This window comes from Lampris incognitus, chromosome 12, assembly GCF_029633865.1.
Source record: "Lampris incognitus isolate fLamInc1 chromosome 12, fLamInc1.hap2, whole genome shotgun sequence".
NCBI lineage: Eukaryota > Metazoa > Chordata > Actinopteri > Lampriformes > Lampridae > Lampris > Lampris incognitus.
The window spans coordinates 27,665,298-27,680,833 of NC_079222.1; the positions used below are offsets into that span (position 1 = coordinate 27,665,298).

At 40.5% G+C, this 15,536-nt stretch overlaps 1 protein-coding gene across 1 annotated transcript; it reads left to right on the forward strand.

Moving 5' to 3' along the window:
• Positions 1-451: 451 nt before the first annotated feature.
• LOC130121445 (myosin heavy chain, fast skeletal muscle-like) lies at positions 452-12,014 on the forward strand. The gene is made up of 39 exons (XM_056290230.1): positions 452-658; positions 742-885; positions 977-1,133; positions 1,227-1,254; positions 1,350-1,461; positions 1,558-1,650; positions 1,743-1,806; positions 2,758-2,856; positions 2,953-3,056; positions 3,194-3,332; positions 3,639-3,757; positions 3,877-4,026; positions 4,125-4,295; positions 4,403-4,703; positions 4,900-4,970; positions 5,083-5,170; positions 5,850-5,967; positions 6,060-6,183; positions 6,281-6,417; positions 6,513-6,768; positions 6,890-7,132; positions 7,254-7,430; positions 7,522-7,667; positions 7,779-7,869; positions 7,970-8,359; positions 8,464-8,590; positions 8,740-8,858; positions 8,950-9,146; positions 9,267-9,450; positions 9,537-9,702; positions 9,825-9,949; positions 10,106-10,414; positions 10,504-10,707; positions 10,845-10,970; positions 11,073-11,243; positions 11,349-11,453; positions 11,551-11,646; positions 11,758-11,889; positions 11,994-12,014. The coding sequence occupies exons 1-39, from the start codon at positions 452-454 to the stop codon at positions 12,012-12,014; spliced, it is 5,811 nt and encodes a 1,936-aa protein (XP_056146205.1).
• The last annotated feature ends 3,522 nt before the right edge of the window (positions 12,015-15,536 follow it).

Genomic DNA, 15,536 nt, shown 5'->3' on the forward strand with positions numbered 1-15,536 from the left:
TAGAGAAGAACTTTGATTCAGACTGTTTCTTAAAGTGATATAACCAAAGTCTGATGTGAGATGTTTGATTTCTTGAATTAAAGTTATTAAAAAAGATAAAATTTGAATAATCCAATGACAGAGTTGGGAAAAATTTCACTTAAGTAGTGAAATAATCTAATCGCCAAATAACTGTGACATTTGCATATGTTTAATTTTATGCAACATGGACATTTAGTATAGCACTTAAAGTGGAATTCACCACTTGCTCCAGTCATCACAAATATGTTTTCATTAAGGGTCGACACCTGTGGAAAATTTCTCTGTGACTGGGTAGAAGAATAAGGTGAGAATTGCATAAATGTCATAATTCATAGAAACGCTCTGCCATGTTCAGATTCAAACGTAAAGCACATATTTGTGAAATAAGAGACATTTAGTTATAATGGTCTGCCTACAGAAAACTACCACCATGAGTACGGACGCGGAGATGGCCATTTATGGCAAGGCTGCCATTTATCTCCGTAAGCCTGAGAAAGAGAGGATTGAGGCTCAGAACAAACCTTTTGATGCCAAGAGTGCTGCATATGTGGCTGATGCTAAGGAGCTGTACCTCAAATGTACAATCCTGAAGAAAGACAGTGGCAAAGTCACCGTTAAAGTGCTTGACACCCAGGACGTAGGTGAACGTTCATTTGAATGAATTGGTTAGAGTAATACTTGCAGAACTTTTTTAAGAGTAACTTTCTTTCCATGCTTTAGGAGAGAACAGTTAAGGAGGACGATGTGACCCCAATGAACCCTCCCAAATATGACAAAATTGAGGACATGGCCATGATGACCCATCTCAATGAAGCCTCTGTGCTGTATAACCTCAAAGAGCGTTATGCCGCATGGATGATTTACGTGAGAAAGCATACTGGCTAAAAAAACAGTATTGAGCTAGGACCCATGGACAGCACATGGTAAATGTTCACCTGTCTCTCATCTCTCTTAGACCTACTCTGGACTCTTCTGTGCCACCGTGAACCCCTACAAGTGGCTCCCAGTGTACGATTCTGAGGTTGTTGCTGCCTACAGAGGCAAAAAGCGTATGGAGGCTCCACCCCATATCTTCTCTGTCTCTGACAATGCCTATCAGAACATGCTTACTGGTACGTCCTAGTCATAAAAATATATTAATTGACATTGCAATGAATTTCTGTGACATCAATGTAAAACATATTTCTTTCCTTTTCCTTTAACAGACAGGGAGAATCAGTCTGTGTTGATCACGTATGTTTCACATTTGTTGACCCTCTATAATACCAACATGATCAAAGACATTGAGTAAATTCTATTAATCTGTGTATTCATAAATCTTTACCCAGTGGAGAATCTGGTGCTGGAAAGACTGTGAACACTAAGCGTGTCATTCAGTACTTTGCCACAATCTCTGTGGGTGGAGACAAGAAGAAGGACCAAACTCCTGGGAAGATGCAGGTATATTTATTCAAGTAGTTTTCAAACAAATTGGAAATGTTCTTGGCGTCAAAAAATGTGCGGCTATCAACATCACATTTAAAACTCCTCATGTAGGGCTCACTGGAGGATCAGATTATTGCAGCTAATCCCTTGCTGGAGGCCTACGGTAATGCCAAGACTGTGAGGAATGACAACTCCTCTCGCTTTGTAAGTGTGGATAACCATAAATATATATTGAATTTTCTGGATTGTATAATTCTTCTGTAGTGGGATTCTAAAAATGATCCTTTCCCTGACAGGGTAAATTCATCAGAATCCATTTTGGCACTTCTGGTAAACTGTCTAGTGCCGATATTGAGACTTGTAAGTATCAACCACATGTGCTAAAGTTAAACAATAGAATATAAGAAGGAGTTTGTTATCGTGAATAACATCATGGGCTGAGATTTGTTTGCAGGCAAAAATGAAAGGAAAGTGGCACACATTAGGACAGCCATGCTCTTATTGCAATAGTACACAACCTCAAGTGTTCTGTGGTTTTTACACCACAAATCAATCAAGTTGCATTTTATATAGCACTTTTCTGGCTAAAACAGCCAGTCAATGAGCTTTACAATCTATTACATTTTACAACATTTTAATAAACTAAAGAAACTAAACCAGGAAATACTATTTAGAATTTTTTTTATGGTGAGCAATTTCTTCCACCAAAGAATGTGGTTCCACCACAAGTGGATCGCTGATATGAAACTAAGACTGCAGATAACAGAGGAAACATATATCCCGAGCAAATTAGTAAGTAAACACTTTGTAGCACAGCAAACAAGAACATTATTAAAATGAATAACAGTAAGCTAGCTTGCTGCTTTTTAGGGAAAAGGAATTATTTTTGCAGGTAAATGTTGATCTTTACACTGCAGTTCATTCTGCAGTTACAGAAGGTGTGTGCTTTACGATTAATATTACGTTACAGTTTCCTTTATTACATTATAGTTTCCTTCATTGGTCTCCTCCAGCTCCAGTTAATCTACCAAAATATATGGATAAATAAACACTAAACCAAATTGTACAATTTGATACGTGTCCATTGTTGACAAGGTCACTTGATGACAACTGCTGAAATCAGCTGTTGATGAAATCAGCTGTTACAAGCAGAATAATAGAAGCGAAGTGATAAGCACCCGTGATGTTATCGTAAATAACGCAGATCTCTCAGCCAATCAGACTGCTTGATCACAAACCACTGTTGCATAAATTATTACAATACTGATTGGCTAGATTGCCTACATTTTTAACCATGGGTAACACTTACAGATCTGCTGGAGAAGTCCAGAGTGACATTCCAGCTTCCAGATGAGAGAGGCTACCACATCTTCTACCAGATGATGACCAACCACAAACCTGAGCTGATTGGTGAGCTGAATAAGAGCAAGTAGAAAATGATTGCAAACAAAGTTGTTAAATGTTTTCATGTGTCACTTAATCCCTTCAACCTTTTTAAATTCACAGAAATGACGCTCATCACCACCAACCCATATGATTTCCCCATGTGCAGCCAGGGTCAGATCACTGTGGCTAGCATTGATGACGTTGAGGAGTTGGTTGCTACTGATGTTAGCGATCTTCCCTTTAATATCAAATATATGTTTTGTTATCTTTTTGTCGTTTCAGTATGTGACCACAATTCACTGTAAATTATTATCTCTAAAATGATTTCTGTACAAAATGTCAACACTTGTTGTGAATACAGACAGCCATTGATATCCTGGGCTTCACCAATGAAGAGAAGATGTACATCTATAAGCTGACAGGTGCTGTGCTTCACCATGGTAACATGAAGTTCAAGCAGAAGCAGCGTGAGGAGCAGGCTGAGCCAGATGGCACAGAGGGTGAGTACTACATTTATTTAAAATGGTGCTGTTTCATTGATGTTGAAGGTTTTATTTTCTTTGATGAAACATTTAACAATTATTGTCACAAGAATTATTATTAGGTTAATACTCCTGCCATTGCCCTTGTCCATGGTACTGGTCATAGAAAATGAATGTGTCCCCGTGCGCTGCTGCACTGTGCCTATTTACTGTTCCTACGTAGTTAGAATGGGTCAAATGCAGAGGACTCATTTCTGCATGGGGATTGATAAAGTTACCTTCATAAATCTTGATTGTGTATATGTTTTGTATATGACTCTTCAGATGCCGACAAGGTAGCCTATCTACTGGGCCTGAACTCTGCTGACATGCTAAAGGCTCTGTGCTACCCCAGAGTGAAGGTCGGAAATGAGTTCGTCACAAAAGGACAGACTGTGCCTCAGGTGAGCACTGTGCCTTTATATTTGCCTATACCACTCTGTTGTTGAATTGATTTCAATAACTATCTCTCTACTTATTTAAAGATTTCAATTATGTTTAATCATATTACTGGTTTCTATAGGTTCATAACTCAGTCAGTGCCCTGGCCAAGTCTATCTATGAGAGGATGTTCTTGTGGATGGTCATCCGTATCAATCAGATGCTGGATACCAAGCAGCCAAGGCAGTTCTTCATTGGTGTCCTGGACATTGCTGGTTTTGAGATCTTTGATGTAAGTTTACATTCATCTTTAAACTCGTCTTTAAGAGGTTGATTAATTTCATGATTTTAACTATTAACTTATAACAACGAACCAATTCTCGTTTTCAGTTCAACAGCATGGAGCAGCTGTGCATTAACTTCACCAATGAGAAGCTTCAGCAGTTCTTCAATCACCACATGTTTGTTCTGGAGCAAGAGGAGTACAAGAAGGAGGGTATCATTTGGGAGTTTATTGACTTTGGCATGGACTTGGCTGCCTGTATTGAGCTTATTGAGAAGGTAAACCGTCAACCTTAAATTCAAGTAATGGCTATTTTAATATTGTTATTAATCATAGTATGCACAGTGTCAAGAATCATGTACTTTTATTCTTTCATATACCATAGCCCATGGGTATCTTCTCCATCCTTGAAGAGGAGTGCATGTTCCCTAAGGCTTCAGACACAACCTTCAAAAACAAGCTGTATGACCAGCATCTTGGAAAGAACAAAGCTTTTGAGAAGCCAAAACCTGCCAAGGGCAAAGCTGAGGCCCACTTCTCTCTGGTGCACTATGCTGGAACTGTGGACTACAATATTGCTGGGTGGCTGGACAAGAACAAGGATCCTCTGAACGACTCTGTTGTGCAGCTGTATCAGAAGTCTGGAGTTAAATTGCTGCCTGTTCTGTATCCCCCTGTTGTTGAAGGTACAATAATAGCAAACGGATTTAAAATTTTCAACAGATGCTTTTCTTTTTTTTGTTTTCATTACTAAGACTCCTCATAGTAACATAATTTGATAGTAATACTCAGTTTTTATATATGTGCCAAAAACGTTTTTACCAAATCTAAAAAAAAAAAAAAAAAATCATCATTGAATCTTGTCATGTTAAATAACAGAAGCTGGAGGTGGTGGCAAGAAGGGAGGCAAGAAGAAGGGTGGTTCTATGCAGACTGTGTCTTCACAGTTCAGGGTAAGGTTTAAGATAAGATAAACACTATATGGTTAATAATTTACTATGCAATTATATATATATATGCATAAATGTAAAATACTGATATTTATTTTAAATGTTCTATCTATAGGAAAACTTGGGAAAGCTGATGACTAACTTGAGAAGCACCCATCCTCACTTTGTGCGTTGCCTGATTCCCAATGAGTCAAAAACTCCAGGTACCTTGACTATGAAAAATGATCTGTTCACTGTAGAGCAGTGGTTCTCAACCTTTTTGGGGTCCTGGACCCCCTGCATATTTTTGATCTACCCTGAGGACCCCTCCACCTGGTCTTGGGGGAGGGGGGTTGCAATTTGATAGAAACAGTAGAAACTGCATTTTAAATTGCATTATAGCATTTATTCAGTCTTTGGGGCAAAAATAAGAGCTTTCAGTTGTAACTTAGATATAGTTAAAAAAACAGAATTCTTATGCAGTAAGTCTCAGATATATGTAACAAAACAGAATATGTATTCAGTAACTTTCAGATATATGTAACAACAGAATTTTTATGCAGTAACTTTTAACAATGCAAACGGGAGCGAGATCTCTGCTTAAAATACAATAAATTACACTTGTGAAACAGATGTAATTAGAGAAAAAAGTCCTGTTACCCTTTATAGTTCAGGTAGATAAAGGTCTCAGTCACATTTGAGTAGAATAATCCTATTTCTATAAATGTCATAGGATCTTTTTTTTAAATATATTTTATTTTCACGGACCCCTTGCAATTACACCACGGACAACTAGGGGTCCGCGGACCCCGGGTTGAGAAACACTGCTGTAGAGTATATTAGCTTCATGTTTCAATGAACCTCAAGGGAAGGATGTAATTATGCTTTAATAATTTTTTACAGGTCTGATGGAGAACTTCTTGGTTATCCACCAGCTGAGGTGTAACGGGGTACTGGAGGGTATCAGAATTTGCAGAAAAGGTTTTCCCAGCAGAATCCTCTATGGTGACTTCAAGCAAAGGTAACCATTGAACTTTCAGCGGTAAAGAGGTTTATAAGCACAAACAAAGTACAAATTATACCAAGACATTGTCATGAACTCTTTTACAAAAGGTACAAAGTGTTGAATGCCAGTGTCATCCCTGAAGGCCAGTTCATTGACAACAAGAAGGCTTCTGAGAAGCTTCTTGGGTCAATTGATGTTGATCATGAGCAGTACAAGTTTGGACACACCAAGGTAAACATTACTGTCATATCATGATGAAACAATAAAATTGAATTCTATTTCACAGCTGAATGACAGCTGATTCTGATATTTGTTTTACCCTCCTCAGGTGTTCTTCAAAGCTGGTCTGCTGGGTACTCTTGAGGAGATGCGAGATGAGAAGCTTGCTTCTCTGGTCTCCATGACTCAGGCCCTCTGCCGTGCTTACCTAATGAGAAAGGAGTTTGTTAAAATGATGGAACGCAGGTATGTTCCAAGAAATAAATTTAAAAAATAAAAATTCATGAAATATGCAGTCTCAGAATGGTGTTGTCCATAACAGTAATATATTCATGCCTTAGGGAAGCCGTTTACACCATCCAGTACAACGTCCGCTCTTTCATGAATGTCAAACACTGGCCATGGATGAAGGTGTACTACAAGATCAAGCCTCTTTTGAAGACTGCTGAAACTGAGAAGGAGCTTGCCAATATGAAGGAGAACTATGAGAAAATGACATCAGACCTGGCTGCTGCTCTGGCCAAGAAGAAGGAACTGGAGGAGAAGATGGTTTCTCTTATGCAAGAGAAGAATGACCTGCAGCTGCAAGTCGCATCTGTTAGTAGACTACAAAACACAGTTTTAAGTCTGACTTTAAACATAGATGATATTGACATATCCTCCATGTTCTGATGTTGTTGTTGTTGTTGTTGTTTTTCATCATGTATTTGTGATCTAGGAATCAGAGAATCTGTCAGATGCTGAGGAGAGATGTGAAGGACTTATCAAGAGTAAGATCCAACTGGAGGCTAAACTCAAAGAGACAACTGAGAGACTGGAGGATGAGGAGGAAATTAATGCTGAGCTGACTGCCAAGAAGAGGAAGTTGGAGGATGAATGCTCTGAGCTTAAGAAAGATATTGATGACCTGGAGCTTACCTTGGCCAAAGTGGAGAAGGAGAAACATGCCACCGAGAACAAGGTTCATGAATGTTCATTTATTCTGCTATCAACAAGAATTAATATTCATAGAATAATCTGCAATTTATATTATCTGTCGTGATCCATCCATGTCTTTTATTTCATTTTATTTGTATATGTAGGTGAAGAACCTGACTGAGGAGATGGCCTCTCAGGATGAAAGCATTGCTAAGCTGACAAAGGAGAAAAAAGCCCTTCAAGAGGCACATCAACAGACCCTTGATGATCTACAGGCAGAAGAAGATAAAGTCAATACTTTGACCAAATCCAAAACCAAGCTTGAGCAGCAAGTGGATGATGTGAGGCTTTTGAAAGTTTAATTACGTACTAAGATTTTTATAAGAGATATTTTTACTCTTGAACTTTAATAACAAACATGTTGATTTGCAGCTTGAAGGTTCGCTGGAGCAAGAGAAGAAGCTCCGCATGGACCTTGAGAGAGCCAAGAGGAAGCTTGAGGGTGATCTTAAACTTGCTCAGGAATCTATCATGGACCTTGAGAACGACAAACAGCAGTCTGACGAAAAACTTAAGAAGTAATTGTTTCAATAACAATTGTCAATTCTGGCTAAGCTTTTATAGTACATTCAAAATATACACTTTGGGATTCGCTTACAAATGAGCTACCTGTAAAATTTATTCATCAGGAAGGACTTTGAGACAAGCCAGCTTCTGAGTAAGATTGAGGATGAGCAATCTTTGGGTGCTCAGCTACAAAAGAAGATCAAGGAGCTCCAGGTTTTTTCAATTAAAAAAAAAACAACCTTGTTTCTCTTCTTGAAGCATCATACGCTGTTATCTGTAAAAGAATATATTTTAATAAAATATTCTTTTAAAGGCTCGTATTGAGGAACTGGAGGAAGAAATTGAGGCTGAGCGCGCTGCTCGTGCCAAGGTTGAGAAGCAGAGAGCTGACCTCTCCAGGGAACTTGAAGAGATCAGTGAGAGACTTGAGGAGGCTGGAGGAGCCACTGCCGCTCAGATTGAGATGAACAAGAAGCGTGAAGCTGAGTTCCAGAAGCTGCGTCGTGACCTGGAGGAGTCTACTTTGCAACACGAAGCAACTGCTGCTGCACTCCGCAAGAAGCAGGCTGACAGTGTTGCAGAGCTGGGAGAGCAGATCGACAACCTGCAGCGTGTCAAGCAGAAGCTTGAGAAGGAGAAGAGTGAATTCAAGATGGAGATCGATGACCTCTCCAGCAACATGGAGGCTGTTGCAAAGGCCAAGGTATAATGCTGTTCTGACATGCAAATTCTGTAAGTGCAAGTTGTTGAAAAAAAGTCTGAAAAACTGGAATACCTTTCCTTGACTATTGCAATTTTAATTAACAGGGAAATCTTGAAAAGATGTGCCGCACCTTTGAAGACCAGCTTAGCGAACTCAAATCTAAGAATGATGAGAATGTTCGCCAGATAAATGATATAAGCGGTCAGAGGGCAAGGCTGATGACAGAGAATGGTACGTACTGCCTTCAAAATATATTTTTGTAATCCTAAAAATGTGAATTACAATACATACTTAGAGGGATGGTATTTCTTTGAAAAACAAGTATTCTGGGCCATAACAAATACAATCTTGAGAAAAACATGAATTTAATTTCTAACCAGGTGAGTTTGGTCGTCAGCTTGAAGAGAAGGAGGCTCTGGTCTCCCAGCTGACCAGAGGCAAACAGGCCTTCACACAGCAGATTGAAGAGCTGAAGAGACAGATAGAGGAGGAGGTTAAGGTGAGTGATGATTTACACCTTATATTTCATATGAATGTCAATGGGAATATTATGTTCATTAAATGTTTACTAAAAAAAAAACATTATCTAGGCCAAGAATGCACTTGCCCATGGCGTGCAATCCGCTCGCCATGACTGTGATCTTCTGAGGGAGCAGTTTGAAGAGGAGCAGGAGGCCAAGGCTGAGCTGCAGCGTGGAATGTCTAAGGCCAACAGTGAAGTGGCCCAGTGGAGAACCAAGTATGAAACAGATGCTATCCAGCGCACTGAGGAGCTTGAGGAGTCCAAGTGAGTCAGTTATTAATTTTCTTTTATTCATCTCTATTTCATTTCGTTTCGTTTCATTTTTTTCATTTGAATTTTTCCCTTATATATATATATATGATTATTTTGACAAATATTTAACAGGAAAAAGCTTGCCCAGCGACTCCAGGAGGCTGAGGAGCAGATTGAGGCTGTGAATTCCAAGTGTGCCTCTCTGGAGAAGACCAAACAGAGACTCCAGGGTGAAGTGGAGGACCTCATGATTGATGTGGAGAGAGCAAATGGTCTTGCTGCAAACCTTGACAAAAAGCAGAGAAACTTTGATAAGGTGTGGTCATGTGTATCCCTATACATGCTATAGCCACTGAAATGAGAACTTTTTACCTTACTATTTTTCTCACAATTATCAAACAGGTCTTGGCAGAATGGAAGCAGAAATATGAGGAGGGTCAGGCAGAACTTGAAGGAGCTCAGAAAGAGGCTCGTTCACTCAGCACTGAGCTGTTCAAGATGAAGAACTCCTATGAGGAGGCTCTGGACCAGCTGGAGACCATGAAGCGCGAGAACAAGAACCTGCAGCGTGAGTGTTCACTATTATAAACATCCATCATATTTGATATAACATTTGTGTATTAGCCTGGATGAATGACATAACCTATATTTCAATACTTAAAAATACTAAACATATGTAACCCACTGCAGAGGAGATCTCAGATCTGACTGAGCAGATTGGTGAGACTGGAAAGAGCATCCATGAGCTGGAGAAATCCAAGAAGCAGGTGGAGACAGAGAAGGCTGAGATCCAGACAGCTCTTGAAGAGGCTGAGGTAAAATAATCATTGAATGGAAAGTGTTCAACATTTGCAATGGACAGTGTGCTTTTTTTGTGAGCGAAATCTACAAATACAATAGAACAAGGAGGCCAATACAACAAAACATTAAAAGGTCAAGAAGGGCCCTACATTAACAATTCTGATTTTTAGGGAACTCTGGAACATGAAGAGTCCAAGATTCTACGTGTCCAGCTGGAACTCAACCAAATTAAGGGTGAGGTTGACAGGAAACTGGCAGAGAAGGATGAGGAGATGGAGCAAATCAAGAGGAACAGCCAGAGGGTGACTGACTCCATGCAGAGCACTCTGGACTCTGAGGTCAGGAGCAGGAATGATGCCCTGAGAATTAAGAAGAAGATGGAGGGAGACCTGAATGAGATGGAGATTCAGCTGAGCCATGCTAACCGCCAGGCTGCTGAAGCCCAGAAGCAGCTGAGGAATGTTCAGGGACAACTTAAGGTAAATGACATAACTGTACAAACAACCACTGTATATCATTCAATGTGATAATTTTTTTTAATATTTCTATATGAAAATCTTCACACAAGGATGCCCAGTTGCACCTTGATGATGCTCTCAGAGCACAGGAGGATCTGAAGGAGCAGGCTGCCATGGTGGACCGTAGAAATGGTCTCATGGTGGCTGAAATTGAGGAGCTGAGGGCTGCTCTGGAACAGACGGAGAGAGGCCGCAAAGTGGCTGAACAAGAGCTGGTGGATGCTAGTGAACGTGTTGGACTGTTGCACTCTCAGGTATGCAAATATATATCTCAATACTGATTTGAATGATACTTCATCCATGTGATTACCTGCATCTCATTGAGAATAAGTGTGTGTGTGTGTGTGCATGTGATTTTACAGTCATCAGTAAAATGAAACTATTCTTTCAGAATACAAGCCTTCTGAACACAAAGAAGAAGCTTGAGACTGACCTCGTTCAGGTCCAAAGTGAAGTGGATGACACTGTTCAGGAAGCCAGAAATGCAGAAGAGAAGGCCAAGAAGGCCATCACTGATGTAGGTTTAAATTCTATTTGACAAAGTTTTTGTTAATCCACAAATCTGGAGGCGCACACTTCACTTATAAAACTGCAATTGAATAACATGATTCATTTTTAGGCTGCTATGATGGCTGAGGAGCTGAAGAAAGAGCAGGATACAAGTTCTCACCTAGAGAGGATGAAGAAGAACCTGGAGGTCACTGTTAAGGACCTGCAGCATCGTCTGGATGAAGCTGAGAACTTGGCCATGAAGGGTGGCAAGAAGCAACTCCAGAAACTGGAATCTAGGGTAAGATAAAACAAGAAATACCACATGGTAAGATATACATAGTTGAACTGATGAACAACCACTAAAGAATAAACTGTGTTGTTAATGTCTAATTGTTTTCTCAAGGTGCATGAGCTGGAAACAGAAGTCGAGGCTGAACAGAGACGTGGAGGAGATGCTGTTAAGGGTGTTCGCAAATATGAGAGGAGGGTGAAGGAACTTACTTACCAGGTATACTATCTTCATCTCAGATTCAACCTATCAATTAACTGCATTGCCACAATCAAATGAATACTTGCTCAAAACTCAAATTCCCTATTTACTTTAGACTGAAGAGGACAAAAAGAATGTCACTAGGCTGCAGGATCTAGTAGACAAACTTCAGCTGAAGGTGAAAGCCTACAAGAGGCAGGCTGAGGAAGCGGTAAGTTTTAATTTCAGTAACATGAAATTGTTCTAGCGGTGTTTTAATTTAAATCATTTTAAGTGACAGCCATGTAATTCATAACCGATATCATCTGTGATGGTTTTACAGGAGGAACAGGCCAATTCTCACCTGTCCAAGTGCAGGAAGATTCAGCATGAACTGGAGGAGGCTGAGGAACGTGCTGACATCGCTGAGTCTCAAGTCAACAAACTGAGAGCTAAGAGCCGGGACTCTGGCAAGGTAAATGTGTGTAAGAGCATAATTGATAAACAGTCTGTGTGATATGACATGTACATTTTATTTAAATAAAGTCGTAATACATTTTATTTCTTTATTCTTTACAGGGAAAGGAATCTGCTGAATAGATTTGCTCAATGTTTCCATTTTATCAATTTCCTTATTAAGAAGGCATAAAATATGATTCTCTGTTATCAATAAATCTTGCTAAAAATAATTCTCTTGTTGACACATTATTTCATTTGACTGACCAAGCAGGTTTTATGCTATATGCTGTATTAGAGTCTCCAGTTAGTTGAAATGTTTATCTTACGTGAAGGACAATCAATATAAAGTGGCCATCCACTGTATGTCTAAACCTGGCCAACAACCACCATACTTAAGACCACGCTATTAAGAAACAAAAGTGAGAAAACAATGGCTTGTGTGATCATAGACATTGTACTGTCCTCTAATTTTGGTTTTCTAACCAAAATGTTGTATTACGTAAATTGCGTGAACACAACATCCATTGCATTCTGTCCATCTTGGGAGAGAGATGCCTCCTCTGTTGCTCTCCCTGAGGTTTCTTCCTATTTTTTCTCCCTGTTAAAGGGTTTTTTAGGGAGTTGTTCCTTATCCGATAAGAGGGTCTAAGGACAGGATGTTGTGTTGCTGTTAAGCCCACTGAGGCAAATTTGTAATTTGTGATATTGGGCTATACAAATAGAATTGATTTGATTTGATTTGATTTACTGGGGGCCTCTTGCTGCTGAAGATCGCTGGCTGCCCCTTTCCAACGACCTCCCCCCGTTTCCCGACATCCTCTTCTTCAGACAGCCAATGGCCCTATGTCCTGTCTGGCCACAGATAAAACAGTGGGGACAACTCATATTGCAATTTGGACACAGTCATTGCACTTACCCTTGGACTCAGTTACAGGTGACTGGGGACTTTTCATGGTTAAGCCTGGGCCTCTGGAAGTAACATTTTCCGTGGGTTTCACCATCTGAGCCATGTGCTTGGTTAAAGTGGACACTTGTGCTGTCAGCTCCTGAATAGCAGCACGGTTAGCCTGTAACTCAGAGTCAACTTTAGTCTGTTTAGTCTGTTCATTACTGGCATGTTGAGCTGCACTAACAGTCCCTGGTCTGGTTTTGGCTGTTGTACCTAGGCGTTTTGCCCTCCCTTCTTCTTCACTGGTAGATTTGGTGACCTGCTCTAAGAGAAAGTCTGACATGGGTATTTCTCTCATTTAACCCCTGGTAGAGTGTGTGAAGGAAAGTGCCCTGTACAAGCTTTTCATCATAGCTGAAACATGCACCAGGCTGTTGTGATTCAAAACAAACTCGCTGCTTTAGCCCCATAACTCTGTACAAAAACTGTTGTGGGCTCTCTTTGTCTTGCTCTCTGGCATTACTTAACTCTTGGAACAGCTCAGTAACATTTTTATCTCTTATATGGGAGCGGAGAAACCGCTTCAAACCATCCACTGTGAGGTCATCTTTGTTGGTTAACATCGCCCTGAATACACCAGGTTTAGTTATCTTAAGCATGGTTCTTATGACCTGTCTCCCTAAACCCTTCTCGCAACCCCTCATCAATCTATTTACCCAGACTACTATATGAGATGTCAGAACCTGCATCAGAGATCTGACCACCATGCACCTTAAACTCTGCGTGGAAACAGGGTAGCCACATCAGCCAACCTTACCAACTGATCCGTGATAGTGGAGGATGAGTTCACACGACCCAGGGGAGCATTCCTGGCACCGTTGAGGCAGGACTTGGCTGGCATCAGCATGCCAGGACCTCTGGCTGGTGTGAATGGATTGGTGGGAATGTCTCTATCCGTGGTGGTTGGGTGTGTGAAAATGTCTCTGTCCATGGAGGTTGAATGCGTGTGGATGTCTCTGTTCACGGAGGATGGGTGTGTGTGAATGTCTCTGTCCGTCAAGGATGGGTCTGTGTATGGTTCAGTTTCCATCAGGAGGGGTGTGGCCTGGCTAGCTTCAGCCACTCCGGTGTCTTGGGATAGTATCGCCTCATTGATCATGTCATCAAGGAGGAGGAGGTTAGCCATACCTTCATCTGCCATAGCTTCCAGCTTCTCACTTCTGACATAATTAACAATAAAGTCATAGAGTTCTGGTTCACATAGGTCTTTAACATCACAAGTCCCTTTGCCATCATCAATTGCACTTGCAACGGCCTGTAGTTGACTGACTCTCAAATCTGAGAATTTCTTCTGGATCTGGAATATCAGCATCCGCCGGGGGGTTACAGTTGACATCATGACGTCACACCTGTGGCTATGGCTCTCTGGATGATGCATGTTGTAGCAGTCTTCCCTGAAGCTTTGGGCACAGGATCTCGTCGTCACAGTTACTGCTTCCTCAGCTGGGCGGTGCTAAATCCCGGACGGGCCCCCAATTGTTACCGGCTCCAGACCTAGGGGATATCCGGAGCGGCAGCAAATGATAAACAGGCTAAATAGCACTGTGGATCTGTGAATCAAAAAAGAGAGGCACGATGAAAAGACGTTGTCACTCAAGCTCGCGCCAGTTTATTTCTGCTCTCAACAGTTAAATAAATTCTCTACATTTTACCATAGTCATCAAAAGTAAAACAAATACAAAATAAAAAGTGTAACAATTTGTAAAATCAATTTGGTTTTTCTCATCACTCAAATATCAATATAGACTACTGTCAAAATAGCAAATTCACACCAACAGAAATAATCAGCCTATTACAGCATCTGAACCATTTATCTACACTACCGTTCAAAAGTTTGGGATCACCCAAACAATTTTGTGTTTTCCATGAAAAGTCACACTTATTCACCACCATATGTTGTGAAATGAATAGAAAATAGAGTCAAGACATTGACAAGGTTAGAAATAATGATTTGTATTTGAAATAAGATTTTTTTACATCAAACTTTGCTTTCGTCAAAGAATCCTCCATTTGCAGCAATTACAGCATTGCAGATCTTTGGCATTCTAGCTGTTAATTTGTTGAGGTAATCTGGAGAAATTGCACCCCACGCTTCCAGAAGCAGCTCCCACAAGTTGGATTGGTTGGATGGGCACTTCTTTGAGCAGATTGAGTTTCTGGAGCATCACATTTGTGGGGTCAATTAAACGCTCAAAATGGCCAGAAAAAGAGAACTTTCATCTGAAACTCGACAGTCTATTCTTGTTCTTAGAAATGAAGGCTATTCCATGCGAGAAATTGCTAAGAAATTGAAGATTTCCTACCCCGGTGTGTACTACTCCCTTCAGAGGACAGCACAAACAGGCTCTAACCAGAGTAGAAAAAGAAGTGGGAGGCCGCGTTGCACAACTGAGCAAGAAGATAAGTACATTAGAGTCTCTAGTTTGAGAAACAGACGCCTCACAGGTCCCCAACTGGCATCTTCATTAAATAGTACCTGTTAGAGCCTGTTTGTGCTGTCCTCTGAAGGGAGTAGTACACACCGGTGTAGGAAATCTTCAATTTCTTAGCAATTTCTCGCATGGAATAGACTTCATTTCTAAGAACAAGAATAGACTGTCGAGTTTCAGATGAAAGTTCTCTTTTTCTGGCCATTTTGAGCGTTTAATTGACCCCACAAATGTGATGCTCCAGAAACTCAATCTGCTCAAAGAAGTGCCCATCCAACCAATCCA